Source organism: Centropristis striata, chromosome 7 (genome assembly GCF_030273125.1).
Source record: "Centropristis striata isolate RG_2023a ecotype Rhode Island chromosome 7, C.striata_1.0, whole genome shotgun sequence".
NCBI lineage: Eukaryota > Metazoa > Chordata > Actinopteri > Perciformes > Serranidae > Centropristis > Centropristis striata.
In genome coordinates this window covers 13,500,672-13,518,758 of record NC_081523.1, presented here as the reverse complement: position 1 = coordinate 13,518,758, position 18,087 = coordinate 13,500,672, and the positions used below count along the sequence as shown (strand labels likewise).

The 18,087-nt window shown below is 42.2% G+C and overlaps 1 protein-coding gene across 1 annotated transcript in view; it reads right to left on the bottom strand.

The window, feature by feature from the left end:
* The window catches only part of LOC131974411 (uncharacterized), a 291,428-nt gene that overhangs the window by 241,406 nt on the left and 31,935 nt on the right, over positions 1–18,087 (bottom strand). The window contains exon 3 of the mRNA XM_059336707.1: positions 2,981–3,215. Coding sequence (XP_059192690.1) covers positions 2,981–3,215 — 235 coding nt within the window. The remainder of the gene's footprint in view (positions 1–2,980; positions 3,216–18,087) is intronic.

Here is an 18,087-nt window from a genome sequence, read left to right as displayed (position 1 = left end):
CTAGCAAACAGGTGCAACAAACCATTGTGTTCCTGCAGAAAGGGTGACTGCTAAGATTCAGTCACGCAATGTATCGAGCTGGTGAGCGAGCGAGTAGTGAGAGGGAGATTCAAACTTAATGAGTGCTTTGGCAGCTTGTGTGGAAAAGGCAGGGAGGCAGGCAGTGATTAACGGAACACTTCAGAGTACAAGGCACAGCGGTGCTCAAAGAAAACAGTGATGATCTCCACTTAATCGCGGAGAAGCCCGGAGCATCTGCCGCCAGAGCAGGGCAGCGGCACCGGCGAGCTCCCGCTCCGCTAGGCTGTCATCTCTAGAGAGCTGTGGCCATATGCTCGGCTCTGCCGCAAACTCACAGGAAGTTAATTTTCTGACAAAACACAGGGATAAATATGACATTCAAACAAGTTGTGCTCAGCCAGGCTGAACATGGATGCTGTGCCAAGCTCAAGCTGCACACGTGTCACACTTAGGAACAGAGTTTATTTTCATGCTCCCACGGTCGCTTTTTGCCTAGTTTTGTAGAAATACCGACAATGGGTGGTACATTTCCAGCGAGGTGGTGTTAACCTACTTAGAGACTGAGCCATGTTCTGTATACAGAGAGAGAAAATTCACACACACGAAAACAAACAGACCTATGCTATATGATACTGGCTTGATACTACCACAGCTTAAGCAATAACATAACCAGTGAATGCTAATTCTCATCAAAATGTTTATATAAGCAGGACATGGAGACCTAAAGAGGGGCTGTCTTATCTGCATACAAACATTCTGCAAAACCCTGAGAAAATGACAATGTCATTGTCCTAATGAGGGGAGAGAGAGAGTGGGGGCAGAGACATGAGAGGGGAAAAAAAACAAGATTAACTTTCATTTCCGTTCACAGATATATAGCTCCCCACGGTGTGCCATTAAAATAATGTCAATCAAACCATTAAATAGGAGCTCTGTCTAACCTTGTCTGTTGCAGGTGAAATGCCATAGCGGGCCTGAACAATGGGCTCACAGGTGTGAGCGGAATCCCAACACCTTATCACTGGGCCAATAAAGAACAGAATATAGTGTTTCTCAGATCTCAGCAGTCTCCTACCACTCCATTTCAGACAGTAAAGAAAACGGAGCCTTAGGGGTGAAGCCGGCAGTTCCAACCTACATATTCTTTACAACAATAGCCAGTATCGTATAGTACGGAGTCTGGGGGATAGCTGGAGGTGGAGCAGCCTTTCTGGACTTACTGAAAAAAAAACACAGGGAGGCAAAAGGGATGAAAGAAGATGGAGGTTGGGATTATACAAGAGAGAGGGCCAGGTTTGGGCCTCCACCTGGGGCAATCAGGGGCCACTGGTATGGCTAGAATGAGAGGAAACTGTGACTTTGGGATACACACACCACCAGAACCCATTCTTTACCTCTGCAGCAGAAAGAGGTGAGGGCTGGGTGCATTCATGCAGATCCCAGTGGCCTTTATCAGGGAGGAGAGGTGAGAGGTTTGGGCCCTGGGACTCCATACTGCTGCCAGGTGGCTGGGTACTTTCTGCCCCCCCGTCCACTGTGAGGCCAGTCTCATATGGACTCTTAGGCTTCTCTTTTGGGAAAATGTCTTATGTTACTGCTGGAACAAGGCCAGAGGAACAACAGATAACATAACAAGAAAACAGCTTCCTGGTGATTGAAAACAGCAAGCTGAACACTTCACTGTGGAAGCCCAAAAAAAAATGGTGATGATACTGCAGTAAAAACCTAAACAGAGACATTTAATTCGAAAAATCAAACAGACATGACTGACTGACAGAGCAGTTTGGATGTTATTAAACTTCTCTATACTGACTTCAGCATAGGCAAAATGGAAATGAAAACGGTAAAAAAATATTTTGGCCAAGTGAGAGAGAGTGGACTGAAACACTGCCACACTTTCCCTTTTTTATTCCATCCATTACAGTATGAGGGTGCAAAAAAAACTGAAAGATGTAATGTATAACAATGCACTAATGTCACTGCGAGAGACTGTGAAAATCTGTCGGAAATATAATATATCCAGTACACATGCGCACAGAAGCACATGCCCATATATCAAGTGTTGAGTGGCAATCATTCACCTAGACACTGTCACATTAAATGGGCTTATTTTGCATGAGAAGGAAGAGGGAGCGATGGGCTGCAGCGAGCAAAAGAGGGACTGAGGGACTGAATCAAATGATATGAGTAGGCAAAATTAAGCTCCAATGCAAGTGGAACACTTCACAAGAGAGCCAATTTCAATTCCACAGCACTTAATTTAGGATTTGTATGGTTCAGCAGCATGCTACTGTATGGTAAGCCATGTAAGGACACAGATAGAGAGAGAAAACCAGCAAAGAGCCATCCAGGCCCTTGAGGTATCCATCGTACGTATGCCTCCATCGGCCCCGCTCTCTCACAACAGTGAATTAAAAACTAATGATATTATACTGTCGAGATAATGTAAATGTTTTAAGGGGGCATTAAAACTCACATTGGTTTTAATGTGATGACTGGACATTTTTTGAGACTTTTCTTGTTGTTTGTGTGTGTTAACCCTCACTCAGAGTGTTTCAGGTATCCATATACAGGTGCATCTCAATAAATTAGAATATCATGGAAAAGTCCATTTCCAAGTCAAATAGCCCCAACCAAGCATTGAGTGCATATAGATGGACAAACTTTTCAGAGGCCAACATTTGCATATTAAACATTACAATTGGTCTTCTGTAATATTGAAATTTATCATTAATCATAATTAGAAGAAATTAAATAAATTAAGACATGAGATGTTTCATTATGTGTGTAATGGATCTATATAATGCATTATTTTCACTTTTTGAATTTAATTCCTAACATAAATAAACTTTCTGTGATATTCTAATTTATTGCTCTGTAAATGCACCTGTATACCAGTATAAATCATGTATATACTCTGGATTTGGTCATCATTGTAAACACACCATAATCCTCCTACCTGGTGGTCTTTGAAGTCACGCCTCTGGACGTCATAGCCTAGCTGGGCGTAAAAGTTGTTCCCAAAACTGTAGGCCTGCCCAGTTTCAGTCCATATGAAGGAGTGTCTGCTCCCACAGGCCACACCAACTATGTTGACGACATCCACATCTGCGTGGTTCCCTTTAATGTTCTGCTCCTGCGGCAACTTAACCTCGACAGGCTGGTCCTTTACTGCCCTCTCTCCATCACCCAGCCTAAAAAAAAAACACACAAAAAAAACAACCTTTGACACTTTCTTCTCTATCATGTAAAGGCCAATATAAGCTTTTGTGGGAAGGATAACTTTATCTTTTGGTGGCAAACACCTGGGGACAATTAAAGATGCACAGATTGATCGGCCATGACTGGTAACTTAGCTGCAGACAGTAACAGACCCTCTGAACAACTTTATTCCCTGCTGCCCAGCAAAATTTAGCAACTTCAGATCATCACAGACAAAGCTAGAAATATATTTAAAAATATTATATTGTTATTCACTCCTATGCGTACTGCTCAGAGTAATCACAGTGACCGGCTCTTATGACAACAGTGGAGGATCTCTCCTCTTGTGCTGTGTGCAGTCAGTAGGTAAGGGGCTATCAGGGGAATGATGCTGATCACAGGAGCAGAAGTAAATATAACATAATACACATCTTTACATTCTTGTAAATACATAATGATTCATTAATTGTTTTGTTTTAATGAATAGGTAAATACATGCACAGTTTTAGATAATAATTAGTTGACTCTATAATATATACACAGTTAAAATAAGATTTTGTTCTGATAAATTAAATTCAGTGTGATGTCATATTGATCTGTTGTACATGTTTTCATTTCGGAAAGTAAGTCAATACATTTTCAGTTGGATTTTATTTGTGAAGAACAGTCATTTAATAGTCAGTGTTTTATTATGACCATGCTATTGTATTTTCCTTGAAATGAAAATAATAATATATTAATAATAAATTGCAATCTGTGTATCTCTAGTGATAATCTGCAAAATGTTTAAATTAATAATTCAAAGCAAACTAAAAACTAATAATATTAGCTAATATTTTTGTTTACACACGAAACTTATGTGTAAATAAACAAGTAAAAAGTCATTTTAATGCAAAAAATATATCAAATGAGATCTCAGTAGCTAGATATCATTCTTCAGTGTACACAGGCACAGCAATAATGTGGTGTTCTGCTATGTTTTCTCTATACAGACAAGTATCATATACAGAGTGTGTCTAACAGGCATATCTCAGTGAGGTCAGTTTTACGTTCCCAGGGAAGAAATAATAAGTGAACCTAACTCAATTTGTAGCTGTATAAATGACTTTACATAGGCCTTGGCTGAGAGTTGTGTTGCTGTCTCCGTATCCCTAGTGTGAGTGAACAAAGAACATCCAAGACCCCTTTTCAAGATGAGCTGGTCAAACGCAGCCCCAGCACCCCTGTGACCTGTGAGCTCCCAGCAGCTTCAAACAGAGCTCTGCTGTTTGCTTCTTGATAAAATGCTCCTCTTTGTATTTGTTTCCCTGAGCCAGCGTCATAACCTGCAATGCCCCGGCCATATCTGCTAGTTTGCGGCATGTCTGGGAAAAATAACAAACAGTCTTCTCCATTATTTCCACAAACGGGGAACGAAAGGTCCTCGCCCGCCATCCCCACGAGAGCCTGTATTGATTACAACAATGCTTCAACTCAAGACAAGACCACTCTGGGGTCACTGCTATTTCCATCAGAAAGTTTGCCAGTTTAAATTTACACAGCTCCCTCGTACTCTTCTCCTCTCTCGCCTCCAGTGAGACACACAGGAGAGCTGAGGAGTTTTCAGATATCAGAGTGCCAGTTGTGTAACGGAGATGCTCACCCCTTGCTCTGCAAGTGGGTGTTGTGGAGCTCCAACTATAGGCTCCTCCAACTATAAGCTCCCCACGAGAGAGCCTCGACCTGCTTAGAGAGGTCAAAGCATCATGAGAGAAGAGACAGAATGAGACAGACAGAGAGATGGAGAGCAAGAAGAGGAGAATAAGGGACAATGGGAGATGATGAGAGAGTGAGAAGTGATGCCTTTGGTTCTTTTATGTATTTCTCTGAGGTCTGCAGTGCTGCTGTTTGAGTACTTGAGGGCCACTGAATCACTGCAGCCCCCAGGCCCTTAGATGTCATTACAGCCAGACTGGCTTCTGGCTGGAGAAGTTTTAACAAGGAAGCTCATCAGGAGAAAACTAACTTATCTTTGTGTATATAACTATGTCCGTCTGTTTGTTTGTTTGTTTGTCTGTCTTTCTGCAGCTTAATATACAGCCGTATGGTATATTGTCAGAAGGCAATAAGGCATCTGAACGACCACTGGGCAGAAGAAAACTGACCAAGGATAGTTGAACTTTTATGGACATCTGAGTAGTCTTCTAAAGTAAAGTGAGGGCATTGAAAGTCTGAACAGTGCTATAATAACAAGAATTGAGGGAATTACAGGGTTCCTAAACATACTTTCCCTGACTACTTGGTAGATTTTTCAGACCATATTTAACATCCGAGTACAAATAGCTAGATGTTTAACATGTATAAATATTTAGCAGTACTTGACAGGTATGTTAGATTCTGTCTTTGTGTGCTATTATGTTGTCGAAAACCTGCCAGAGGACTATAGCTAGGTATTATAGTTCATAAAATTAAATTAACACTATACCCAGATAAGTTAGGGTTACTGTATGTTATGCTGCTCTTATGTTATCTTAGGCTTTTGTGTATTTATTTCTGAAATTCACTTACTGTCCACTGGTGCCATTTCCCCATGCAAAGATCTTGTTTCCCACTGTGTAGAAAAGGAAAAGTACAGCTTTAGCATAAGACATGTTGATTTAAATGGATGGACAGTGATGTAAAATACTTTCTGAGCATGAACAGTCTTCTAGACGATCTTTGAAAGGGTGTGGGAGTTATTGTTGTGAAAAATTAGAAGTGGTAATCTTCAAAAGCTGTAGATGCTTCACAGTAACAGCTTAGGTTGTGTGTTTTCCCTTTTGTCCTCAAGTGTAGAGTGAGCAGTGCCGTGTCAGTGGGTGGACCGTTCCCCGCTGTGTGAAGTTTGATTAATACAGCCTCGACAGAGAGTTCAGAGACTGGGGCCACCTCTCACACACCCTGCTGTAAAATAATGAGCCTTCAGCGGGAAGGAATAATATACATGGGAGGGGAGAGACACTTCCTTAGTCTGAGTCCAAGCTGAATATATTCAAATGAAATGAGCAGAGGAGGCCTTCCTAACTGATTAGACTTGTCTCAAAGAGAGGGAGAAGCCTATATATTTCTCCTTCTATGTACATGTATTTAACTGTCACCTCTCTCCTCTAACAATCCAACATGGCACTGATCCATTTGCATATGGTTTCTATAAATATGTGGACCTCTACCTGTTCCTGCAGTGATTCCAGTCATGTTGGAACACAGACAAGCCTTATTGGTCTTATGGGAACTCAAACACCACAGGGGTAACAGCCAATAGCAACGGACTTTACTCATCAAGCCAGCCGAGTCCTCATACATTATAGAGTAGCCTATATGATTTACCTAAGCTTGTCAAAAGAGAAAAATTATCAAGCAAATGTGGAGTAATAAATTGTAATCCGTGCTGCATATGTTTGACTCGTGACCCTTGGCATTTTAAGGGTTGGGTTGTACGAAAGGGTTGTAGCAAAATGTGTGAAAGGAAATAACATGAAAGGTGAACTACCACTTGGAAACTTTAGGGAAAATGTGCAAAACAGGTCAGAGATTTTTATAAGAAGTACAGCATGTATAGGGATTTATACTAGAGGTTATTATGGGAACAGGAATGCAGCACCTATTGTAAAGTAGACCATGCTATAAAGCACTATCTACAAATGCTGGCAGTGCACTCTTTCGGCAAAAAGCAAATACTAAGATATTAATGTTCTGTAGAGGTCAATTAACTTGCAAGTTTGAAATGCATCTACAAAATTCATATTTAAAAACTTTAAAAGTATAAGTTACCAGCGCAGCCAACACACAGCTGTCCCTTTTTTCCAACTGTAAGCCACTTTATTTCCTGTCGAAATTTCAGGCTTCAGGCTCTGCTGATAATAACGTGTGTCCTTATTGTAAGTGTGTGTGTATTGATGTGGTACTCTTGCTTCAAAATGTTTTAACACATGCAGAAGTGTAAGACTGTTTTGGCTCAGTGTGTTGATGCAAAGCATGCATCAACTTCTGTATGCTAGTCCGCTTTTATTTTCTTTGATACAAGACCAAGCTATAAACTGTAACTGTAACGTCAGCTCAAACTTGGGCACCAGAAAGAAACACCTTTTCCAATAAGCTTGAAGTGCTACTGAACATGCAGCTCACTGGACCGACCAAACTCATTATGAGCCAATGCTTATTACCAGGCTATGTACAGTTTCTACAGTTACAGGAAAAATAACAAAAATACTTTTAAAAAAGTATATCCTTTAAAAGGGCCACACTTTTAAAAACAAATCTTTAAATACAGGAGTAGAGCATATGGTATTGCAGTAAAAATCAGCGTAGCTTTGTGGCTGAGTGTGGGACTATAGTTGGAGCTATTACTGTCATGCATAAAGAATGCATAAACTGTACAGGAGTCCAGGATTTAGGTTTACTTTTACAAGCATAAGAACTCTCATTGGAATAATGAAATAAAGATGAGAATGAAAATGCAGTGGGAATAAAGACTGTGACTGTTCCAGAGTTTTAGTTTCTTGTTTCGTATTTTTTGTTTTCTTTTGTTCTTGTACTTTTTGTTTTCTTGTTTTTGTTTTCATTTGCTCCTTTAACTCTTGAGAATTGTTATGTGGGAGTATGATAAATAGCGGTGCTTAGAGTGTGTATAACCAAAACACAAAAATATTGGCAGCCGTAGGTCTGCTGCAATACCCTGCACGCAAGCACATTATTAACGATATCTGTGTTATCACCAGGCTTGGGTCAAACAGTAAACAATAAAAAAATAGCACTTACAGCTTCAGATTTCTTTTTTAGCTTTATATTGCAAACATGCAAAATGGGTTAGACATAAAACTCCAGTTGACAGCTGCAAAGTTTACTGTAGATGGTCAAAGTTGAGTATTTTAATAGCTAAGCACTCTTGATTAGTATCAGTGACACATGCAAATTGTTTTATCCAAAGAGTTTCAAACAAATGCCAAGAATAATTTTGGAAGTATTATTTGCTCCGGGTCTTTATTGTTTGTATATGTAGCCATTAATGTGTATTTATCAGAGTATGCATTACTTTACTGTGATACCCCTCTCACTTTGTATCTTTGAGTCCTCTGTTATCCTCAGAGTGGCAGATGTTTCTACCCCCCTCCAACCCACTCATCCACCCACCCACCCAGTTCTCTCTCTCTCTCTGCGGCAAGGGCAGCGGCTGGCGCGGGGGCACAGAGGCCGACAGTGGTGCATCAGGCTGACGTACAGAACTGATGGGCAGGGCTGAGAGCTGGCAGTGTGGCAGGTTGAGTGCTCACCCTCCTTTGCCCCCCACTAGCCCCCTGCTAGCCCCTGCTGCTCTGCACCATATCCAGGCACCAGCATCCCAGCGGCTGGTGGCCCATTGCTTTGCTCCCCCATAAAAATAGCCCATCCCATTATTCTTCTGCCTCCCCGGGGGCCACAAGGTCTCCAGCATCATTACCAGGACTAAGGATCTGACTCTGCCGCTACCACTTGGCACTCCCCCTCCTCTCCCCTCACTCCTCTAATTATAGGTCAAGCACTCTTTTTGTAAATTATAAAACCTTTGTTCTTATCAAGAAAACGGAACGGAAAAGAAAGATACCATGGAAGGAAGAAGAGCAAGGAAGAAGAGAAAGTAGATGAAGAAAAAGGGGGGAAATGGTGTAAAAATTAGAAAGGGGGGGAAAATTTTCAATTATAAAACCAAGCTAATTTGGTATGACCAGCGACTGTCATGCATGGTGACGGAGCTCCATTATGCAGTCATTTGAGCTCTTTCAAATTAGTTATGTTAATGTCCTGCGTGTGAATGTAACACTTGGATGGGACAAGATTTCAGCAATTAATTTCTACAGTCAGCGGAGAGACAAGCAAATTTATTTTCCCCCTCTCAGGGAATTGGTGGTGGAGGGAGTGAGGAGGGGAGAGAGCATTCTGGAGCAGGGAACAAGCTAAACACAAGACCTAAATAAAGCCTGAACAATGGGAGCCAATGCCTCCTCATTCATTCAATTGACAATGTTTTGCAGCTTAAACCTGTTTTATTAATTATGTTTGACATTTCCTTAATTAGTTTCATTTACACCAAATCAATCCCTGCTGCTGTACAGCGTCATTTATCATTTTAAAAAATTTGCATAGCCAGTGCTGACTTTTTCTACTTAATTATACATTAAAAGTGTCAGCCGCGCTTGCTGCCTGGCATTATCTGAGGCAGAAAGGTTTGTGGCTGGACGGGGGTGGCATTAATCATCAGGGCGGGCGCGGGCAAGGGGTGCTCCCGGTCGCCAGCGGGAGAGCCGAGCGGGGCTTCTCATTTTCAAAGCTTGATGCTTCCGGGGCCACGGTGACCTCAATGACCTACGGGGAGAGGCAGACAAATCAGCGACCTCCAGCCCCAAAAACAACTACAGCTTGTTTATAAACCACGGTGAGAGGAAGGAGGGGGCGTAACTGGGAAAAGAAAAAGCTTGAGGATGTGAAGCTAAATTTAAAACATAACTTGAGGATACAACAGGATATATGCAGGTATTAACGAGATGTATATATGTTTAGATCACCCAGATTTTCTCATCAGTAATTTAATCATTAAATACATTTGTCAGTTTTGCTTTTCAGGAAACAAGTTGTATAGAAACTTCAAACAAAATGTAAAATGGCTTCTTGAAATAATACCAGCTTTTATTTTTGCAAGTTACAGCTCAATAGTAACGTCCACATGTATTCCTCTCTTACTTCAACAGCAACTCTGTTGGCTGAGTCAACTGGCTGAGTATGGCTATTACTTTCCCTTCGGCAACTTTGTGAACACAGAGCGAACTGACAGCTCAAACACCTGGCAAGCTCACTCCTGAGTAAATCTTCTGAGTGTTGAGGTGAACATGGCTTTACAAATCACCCATTCAGGAACCGAGACAGAAATTGGCAGGTAGGCAGAGCCGTGGTGTCAGGAGTGAAAATTACTCTGAAATGCGGAGCACAGTGAGAGGCTGAGTGAGTGAGTCTCTGAATGGTGGAAGCTATGGGTGTCACTGTGTACTATGTTCACATGGGAAATCAAACAAGTGTATTTTGGAGGTGAGTCAACACTTTTGTCCTTTGGAAATGAAAATATTTGATGTCAATTTAAATTCAGAATGGCCTCAGGTATTGCCACATACAAAGAAAAGCATAGTGCGTATCAGGATACGGTACCTGCTCCTGCACAAGTGAACCAATTACTCTCCCAGTGGTAGAATACTAGTCTTTAGATTGTAGTAGTTAAAATGACTCTAATTAAATAGATGCCATAAAATGTGCAGTGATAAACCCAGTCATTCTTAGCATGAGGTGAGCCGCTTGAGCTGTAATCAAGGAGAGGGAAACACATCCAGAATCTGGAGCTTTAAATAAAAAGGGGAGGAGGGGGGGGGCATCCCAAGCCACTGATCTCTCAAAAAGTCCCTTGAATAAGCTGTATCAAGATGTAAAGAGGAGGCTGTAGCCATGGCTTTGCTTGTAACGTCCTTCAAGGGCAACACAAAAGAAAGGCGGGCAACAAAGAACCTGATGAAGTGACTAATGCCCTGGCATGCCCCAACAGGAGCAGCAGGGGGGCGGCCAGAGGCGGCTACATGAGCACGCCTCACTGCCCCGTCTGGCCCCAGCTGAAGTATTAACTATACTCCCAGGGTCATTAGATTAAGGGATGCAAAAACCAGGAGCAATACCTGCAATAGCAAGAGGCCAGATCAATATTGGAAAAGAAAAAGAAGGAAGGAAAAAGTTACCCGCACTAACAGACAGGGGACTGTTTAAGTATTAATTCTTAAAATGTGGGGGATGGAGAGTCTGAGCATCAAACATCATTATTCTAGAAAGTTCCTAATCAGCATATTAATGGTGGTGCATTGACTGCAGAAGTTTCTATTATTTCAAAGTAAAGTAGTTGAAATAAGCCACTGACTCTTTTCACTCAAAAAAATATTATAATTCATATAAGTGATCACTCTAAAAACTAGAACTTTCCTTTCTCTACAACCCCCCCAAACATCACCATCAATTCCCCGACCAAAAGTACCCCTTTAAATGCAAAACATTTCCACTATCAAGGATTATGCTTCCTTTCAGGATATATGAAAAACCCTTTGTGAAAATATGATGATGAATTCATAGGCCCTAAAACTCTGGGGTAGTTTTTACATCGGCGAAAAACGGAGGGAGGGGAGGAGAAAAATCACCTATTTGGATGGCATACATTACCATTACTCTTGTATTGTGTCTCCACTTTTCATAATGACGGGGATAAGTGTCCTGCTCCGAATGCGTATCCGCTGACAATGGAGGCAGACATTACTTGGTTAAAAGCTCAGGGTCCTGTGGGTAAAGAGACCCAGAGAATAAAGAGTATCCGTCATGGCTAACGAGCTATAAGGATAGCACATTGCCTTTATAAATCACTAGATCTTGCTGTTTATTTAAATTCATTGGTGCCTCATTATAACTGAGCTATGCACCTTTAGGTCCGAGTTGATTAGGAGTGCCATAGCTCAAAATGGCTTTTAATTCAGTGAAACGTAGCTCTGACCTTGGTGCCGTAACCCTGACTAAAACACGCAGCGACTCCCACATTAATAATGATGCTACCTTTACTGGGCCGCGGAGCCGCGCCGCTGCTACTTAAAATATGTATTATTAGTTACTAGCGACGGCACATTTATCACACCAAATTACCCTTCGGTGTAAAACTGCTTAATTCTGGGTCCCTGTACCCCTCTGCACTATTACCTGCTCTTTAGAAAGGCCTGGAATTAAATGTGGGGATGAAATGTCAGGGTAATGGGGAAGAGGATGCGGGTCGATGGGATGCACACTTGATCATTCCCTAGTGGCCTTCTCCACATCCAGACGTTACACTGAATGTGTCTTCCTCATAAAGGAAGTTCCATTGCGGCCTGCTTTGTAGACCTTTGAAGATGTAAATGAAGGGTACTTCTTTGAAATATACTTTACACTGTTCATTAAAATTACATGCAAAACATTATCCACTCCATGTGGGCTTGAATGAGAACCTTATACTCTGGGTATCGAGACTTCATGAAAAATGTATCTCATAAACAGAAACTTTGGATGAGCAAAGAAAACTAAAGCAACCGTAAACTTTTTACTCACTAAGGCATTTCAGCAGACTGACACTCCGGCACCTTGGGTGCACACACAACAAGCATTTATGCACAAACAAACACACACACATACAGCCCTATATACCTCCAGCCTATTATAGTAAGAGACAGGAAACCGGCCTGCAGCGACTAAACACTTGTCATTGTTCATCCCATGTGTGCCCACCAGAGACTGATTACTTTGACCAATCGGCTAAATGATTAGATCAATTAGGTACTTTGGAGTGGGCAACAACAGTGGCCTTCTGCAGCTTCAAGACCTGTGGGACTTGGCCCATCAGAACCGCCTCATTAGGTCTCTGGACTCTTCCCAAAACCACACCGCAAAGACAAAGACAGAGGACCAGAGGAGAGGAAGACAGTGGGGAGAGGAGAGGCAGAGGAAAAAAAGAAAAGACTAAACTTCAATAGGTGAATTAGATGCATTCCTACAGTAAAGCACCTCTGGGATCAATTGTGTTTATGAGGTGCAACATCTCAAAAACATGTAAAAACAATACAAAGCGATCTAACAGATACATAAGTGGGAGTATTTTGAGTGTTAGCCATATAATCCATTGTTATGAGACCAATGGGAATGCACTGGTATACAGAATTTCTTTTCTCTAAGGATGACATCAAACAGTCCAGTAATAATTTAGATTACCAGGGACAACACTACGTTGGGTTTACAGAGGAACACAGACAGTGCTGGCATAAACACATTTCTCATATCAAACACAGCCGTACAGTACATAAATATATGCACAATACATTAATGGTTCCTGCTCATCTGAGCAAGTGGCAAGGCTAGAGCAGCGGGGGAAAAGAGACGTTACACACGTTCCATCAGATGTCGAATCAATTAGTCACGACCATCTTCCAGAGTCAGAAATAACCACTCGTCCCCAAGTCTCCAGGGAGCCAGGGATAGGCCCGGGCAACAGAGGAGAGATGGGAAAGGATCCAGAGACCCAAAGGGGGGTAAAAAGGAGGAAAATGAGAGAAAAGGGAGAAAAGGGGATAAATAATGCTGTCTGTTCTATATTGCACCGACTAGCGTCTCTATTTCCACTGGATTTCCATACATACAGACAATTCTACACTCTCAGCAGAAGTGCTTTGCATATCAGAGGGCACTCATTTTGCACGCTGCAAACACTCCGGTCATTAACATGTGATGACATTACCTTCCTAATCGCACTACAGAGGGTCTCCTCTATAATGTATACAACACAACTGTCGCACTGACTCGAACCCTTTTTGACAGTATCATGGTTTTCATTGGGCTGCTGTTTGTGTCTTTTTCCTAACCACAAAGCCTTTAATCTTTTAATCTGAAGCATAAAGCAAGTGCGTACGGCACAGAGATCATGTGACCACTTTGCTAAAAGGTAAAGAGACATGATTATTCTGTGTAAAGGGGAACACAATGAAGATCCTTTCCCTGCAGGCTAAAAATAATTTAATCTGTCATGTAGGTGCACAAATAACAGTCTTACACCTGAATAGCACCCATTATTACTGGGCTTCTGAAGTTAGTAGCAGATAAATCTGTTTCTCTTCATCTGTGCCGCGGTATAGAGGAGAGAAGCTATTGTATCAGCTGAGATTTCCTTCTTGCCTTGGTAATCTCTCTGTACCGCCAGTTTGAAGCAATTTACGTTGAATGGAAGAAAGCACAGAACAGGCTGACTAAAATAATCTAAAATACTTTTATTAAAATCTATGTTCTAAGGAGAAGTGCAAAAAATGTATTATCTGCGGCGCTTAAATAATAGATTTATTGTTATCGTTGGTTTTAGAATTAGGGTTGACAAACATTTCAGTTCTGCTGTATAAAACAAGTGCTCAATAAAGTTGCATTAAGTAACAATGATACTTTGATTATGTCTGCTTACTTTCTCTGCACTCCCAGTAAAATGTTTTTTCTTTTCTTTTCTTTTGCTTTTGCTGGAAGATTTTTAAAATGGTAGACTCCAAATTTTTTTACACACAGCCAGGCGACTGAAAGTGTTGGAAGTAACATTATTCAGTCCTCCTCTTTTTAAAGTTGCAATGGTGAAATCTATCTAATAAGGCAAAGACAGGTGGTCCCCACTGCACAAACCAACCCTCTGGGTGTAAGTGTTGTTGTTTGCACATGGCCTCTACCCCTGGAGGCAGCGGGGAAAAAGACAGGGAAACTAGCAAGCCAGAGATGAAGACAGAGAGGGGCATCCCACAATCCCCTCTGATTCTGCAAGTTATTTTCCCAGGTTGCGGCGAACGCTCCTTGTTGGTAGGGGTTGGCAGCGGAGCATCGGCAAGAGGCGTCAGAAAGCTCTGGTCCCCGCTCTGATTCCGCCACATTAGCTGGTGTGTGTTTGTGCCCTAGGGATCGCAGCGCCTCAGCCTGTGTTTGGGGTACTTTGTCAGATGACTCAGTGTGTGTGATTTATGAGCTCTGGAAAGGTTGCATTTCCAGCACGCGTGGACGTCCGCATGGTAAATGGAGAAATTCTGAATTTATTAACATACAATGAATGATGATTAATGTTTTGGTATAGATCATGCTCTCTTTTCAGATGTCTCAGTATGGGGTGATATATGCAGCAATAAAATGATATGTATGTACTCAAAAGCACATTGTATGAGTGTTGAGTCTATGACTCTTTCAGACACATTCACTCTGTGTCTGTGTGATGACAATATTGGAAGGTTTCATAGTGTTGTCTGAACTACATCCATGTACATTTATATATACATAACACAACAGTACTCCTTCTGCATGCATTATCCTCCACACAAAGTGAACTGTTCTCTTCTATGGCACAAGCACCTTGCATAGTCAATGAGAGAATGTATAAATTAAAAACACAAAAAACTGTGAGCAAAAGAATGCAATTTAGACCGATATCAGGATACATTTAGAGATCCATTTGTCAAAATCCCCACCATTATTAACTTTTGTATTCTACATCACATCTTGTGTCTCCCTCATCAGCTTTTTCAATATCTTCTCAAATACATTACTGCCAGTGTTGAGCGGGTATGTTCACCCTAGGCCAATTACAGCAGTGAACCATAAAGGTAAGCCGTGCTGAAGAGGGTTTTGTCATATATTTGCTTTTGTGTTCCAGCCAGACCCCCACAGTGGTAGGTGGGAAATACAGGGAATACTAGACATCTTTCTAATAGCATTGACAACAGAGGAATCAATATGCAGAGGCATGTTTCTGACAGGTTTTTGGTAGTACGTCTATGTGGGTGAATGTGAGTCTACCCACATGTTTGCATCTTGAAATGGTGAATCAAGGCCGACTTCTACTTATGCAATGACCTTACCATTTCACCCTTGGAATGAGGTTGAATATTGCTCTTTGCTTGGATGTGAGTAAAAAGAAGAGGTAGCTGGGTGGACTGATCCTTCCATTGTGTAGCTAAAAAAAAAAATCAAGTGTGTGTACGCATACCTTGCTGTAGCTGTAAATATGTGCACTTTGACGTGACTGTGCGTGAGGTGTGGTGTGTGCATGTTCCGTGTTTTCTACATATGTATGAATGCAAACAGATGCAATATACATGTGTCTAAGTGTATGTGCATGTGCACATGCTTGTGGGCTAACATCATATGTATGTGGTTGCTGTCAGAAGAAGCTGACTGGTGATGAGGGATGGAGAGAATCAGAAACACATCGGGCTGGGAATGGGGTGCGAGCCGCAGGGTCGCCCTGGCACAAAACACAACTGCCTCGCACATCATTACCCTCATCACCCTAATGTGCACAACACTTAGAGCTACAGACAGGCTTGACTCCAGAACACACACATAGGCACACAAACATAAAGAGCCACGCACTCTCACAGGATATCACACAGACGTATAAACTCACATGTGCAACACAAACACAAGCAACGTGCGATGTGCTTAGTGTCTTAAAAACTAAACTTTGTCTTACACATGAAAGTAACTAAAACTGTCTGACTGATAAGTGGAGAAATACAATCCTATATATATAAAAGACGCGACAATTTTGACACCAAGCAACAATGACAATAAGCTGTTACTGGGAGGTCACTATGGTGTACAGAGACTCTCCTAAACCTATCCTTAACAAAGTAAGCCAAATAAAGCACTTCTCCACACCCGCAAATCCTTCCCCATTCTGAAAATATATTCAAATCATTTTGAGATAAAAAAAAGAAAAAAAGATGAGAGCCATTTCAAACAGAATTGAGCTCCTCTGGGAAAAGTATACCTATTCAACTGCAGGACCTTCATAAAATCACAGTAGTTTCACACTGTAACGGATGCCTTCCTCCCTTCTTGCTGCATGAGAGGTTTTAAGAATGGTGGAATCGGGGGAGCGGTGGGGTAGACAAAAAAAAAGAGGGAGGAAGAGCAGAGAGCAGGAGATACGATGCAGAAGAGTGGAAGAGAGAGTTAAGCCAAGCATAAAATAACTTCAATCTAACATCCTCTCAGTGGGGCGGTAGGAGGCAAATAGCAATCCCACCAATGCTGTGTACTCAAGGGGGTTCCCCCCACCTCTCACTGACCCATAGAGAAGAGGATCATGGGAGAGCAGGGATGAGACAAACCCACTTCAATTAAGGCACGGCGACGTCTCGTCAGCACGGCAGATGAGGTGTCAGAGAGTTCAGCCGTGGATAGATCACAGGGAAAAAAACAGTTCCTAGCTCAGCACAGTCAGGGTCTTGCATGCCTTGGACCTTTCTTTCTGTTCCCTTTTTGTCCCATTCCCCTTCTCTCCGCCTTTCTTTCAATAGTCAGCAGACATTTATAATATCGAGATTTTTTTGGCTTTCCTACAGGGTCGGTTTGGCAGGGGCTGTCAGAAGACCCACCGGTGTTCCTTCTTGCAGGCCTCTTGAATTCTGGGATAGATAAACTTCTTATCAAATTTGTGCATTAGCAGCGAACTGCCTCAACACACCTGCAAATGACATTTAAAGGTCAAAACGACATGTATGGGTGGGGAGTTTCATGCTACATATCGATGGAGCGTCGAGATTGCTGGAGGAAGCAGGGAGTCAAATCAAAAGGAATGTTTGTGAGAAAGAAAAACTGAGAAACAGATGACTAAAATGAGCTGTTTCAAGGGGGTAGTCATAAAAAACTACAGAGAACAGTGCCAAGTTGCCAGGTTGCTTTAACCACCGAGGGAAATCAACTCATTGTGCTAATAAAAAAACATGCTATTTTCGCAATGCATCACACCATTCAAGATCCACTGCTGCAATGGCAGAAATGTGCCATACCATCCAGAGAAAGAGATCGTTTTTACAGTGAGAGAGGCCGTGGGGGGCACAGGAGGGGGGCACACACTGGGAGACCCAGAGATATCCACGAGGCAGTTCCTATGCCAAGGATTTTCAGGAGATATCTCTCTCTGTGATTAGATTGACATTACCATAATATCGGCTTTGTCACCTCGTAGGCCAATTGTTAAGGGAAAGTGCCATCCTTTCCTCTTTTCCCATGGAAGCATCAAGCAGGCAGACAGGCAGGCAGGCGTCCCAAGGTATAGAAGCCGCTTTCTCCTCTCTTCACCCAGCACCCCCCCCTCTTCCTCCTGTGAAGCTCCGCTTGGGAGATACAAGCTGGATTTGGCTCGCATCCTTGCCTCTTCCCCAACGCTCTGCGTGGCTGCCTGGTGTCAGAGCGCCAACTCTCCCGGCCCAGCTGCACTGATTAGCACAGGCAGATTATTAGCCAGGCATC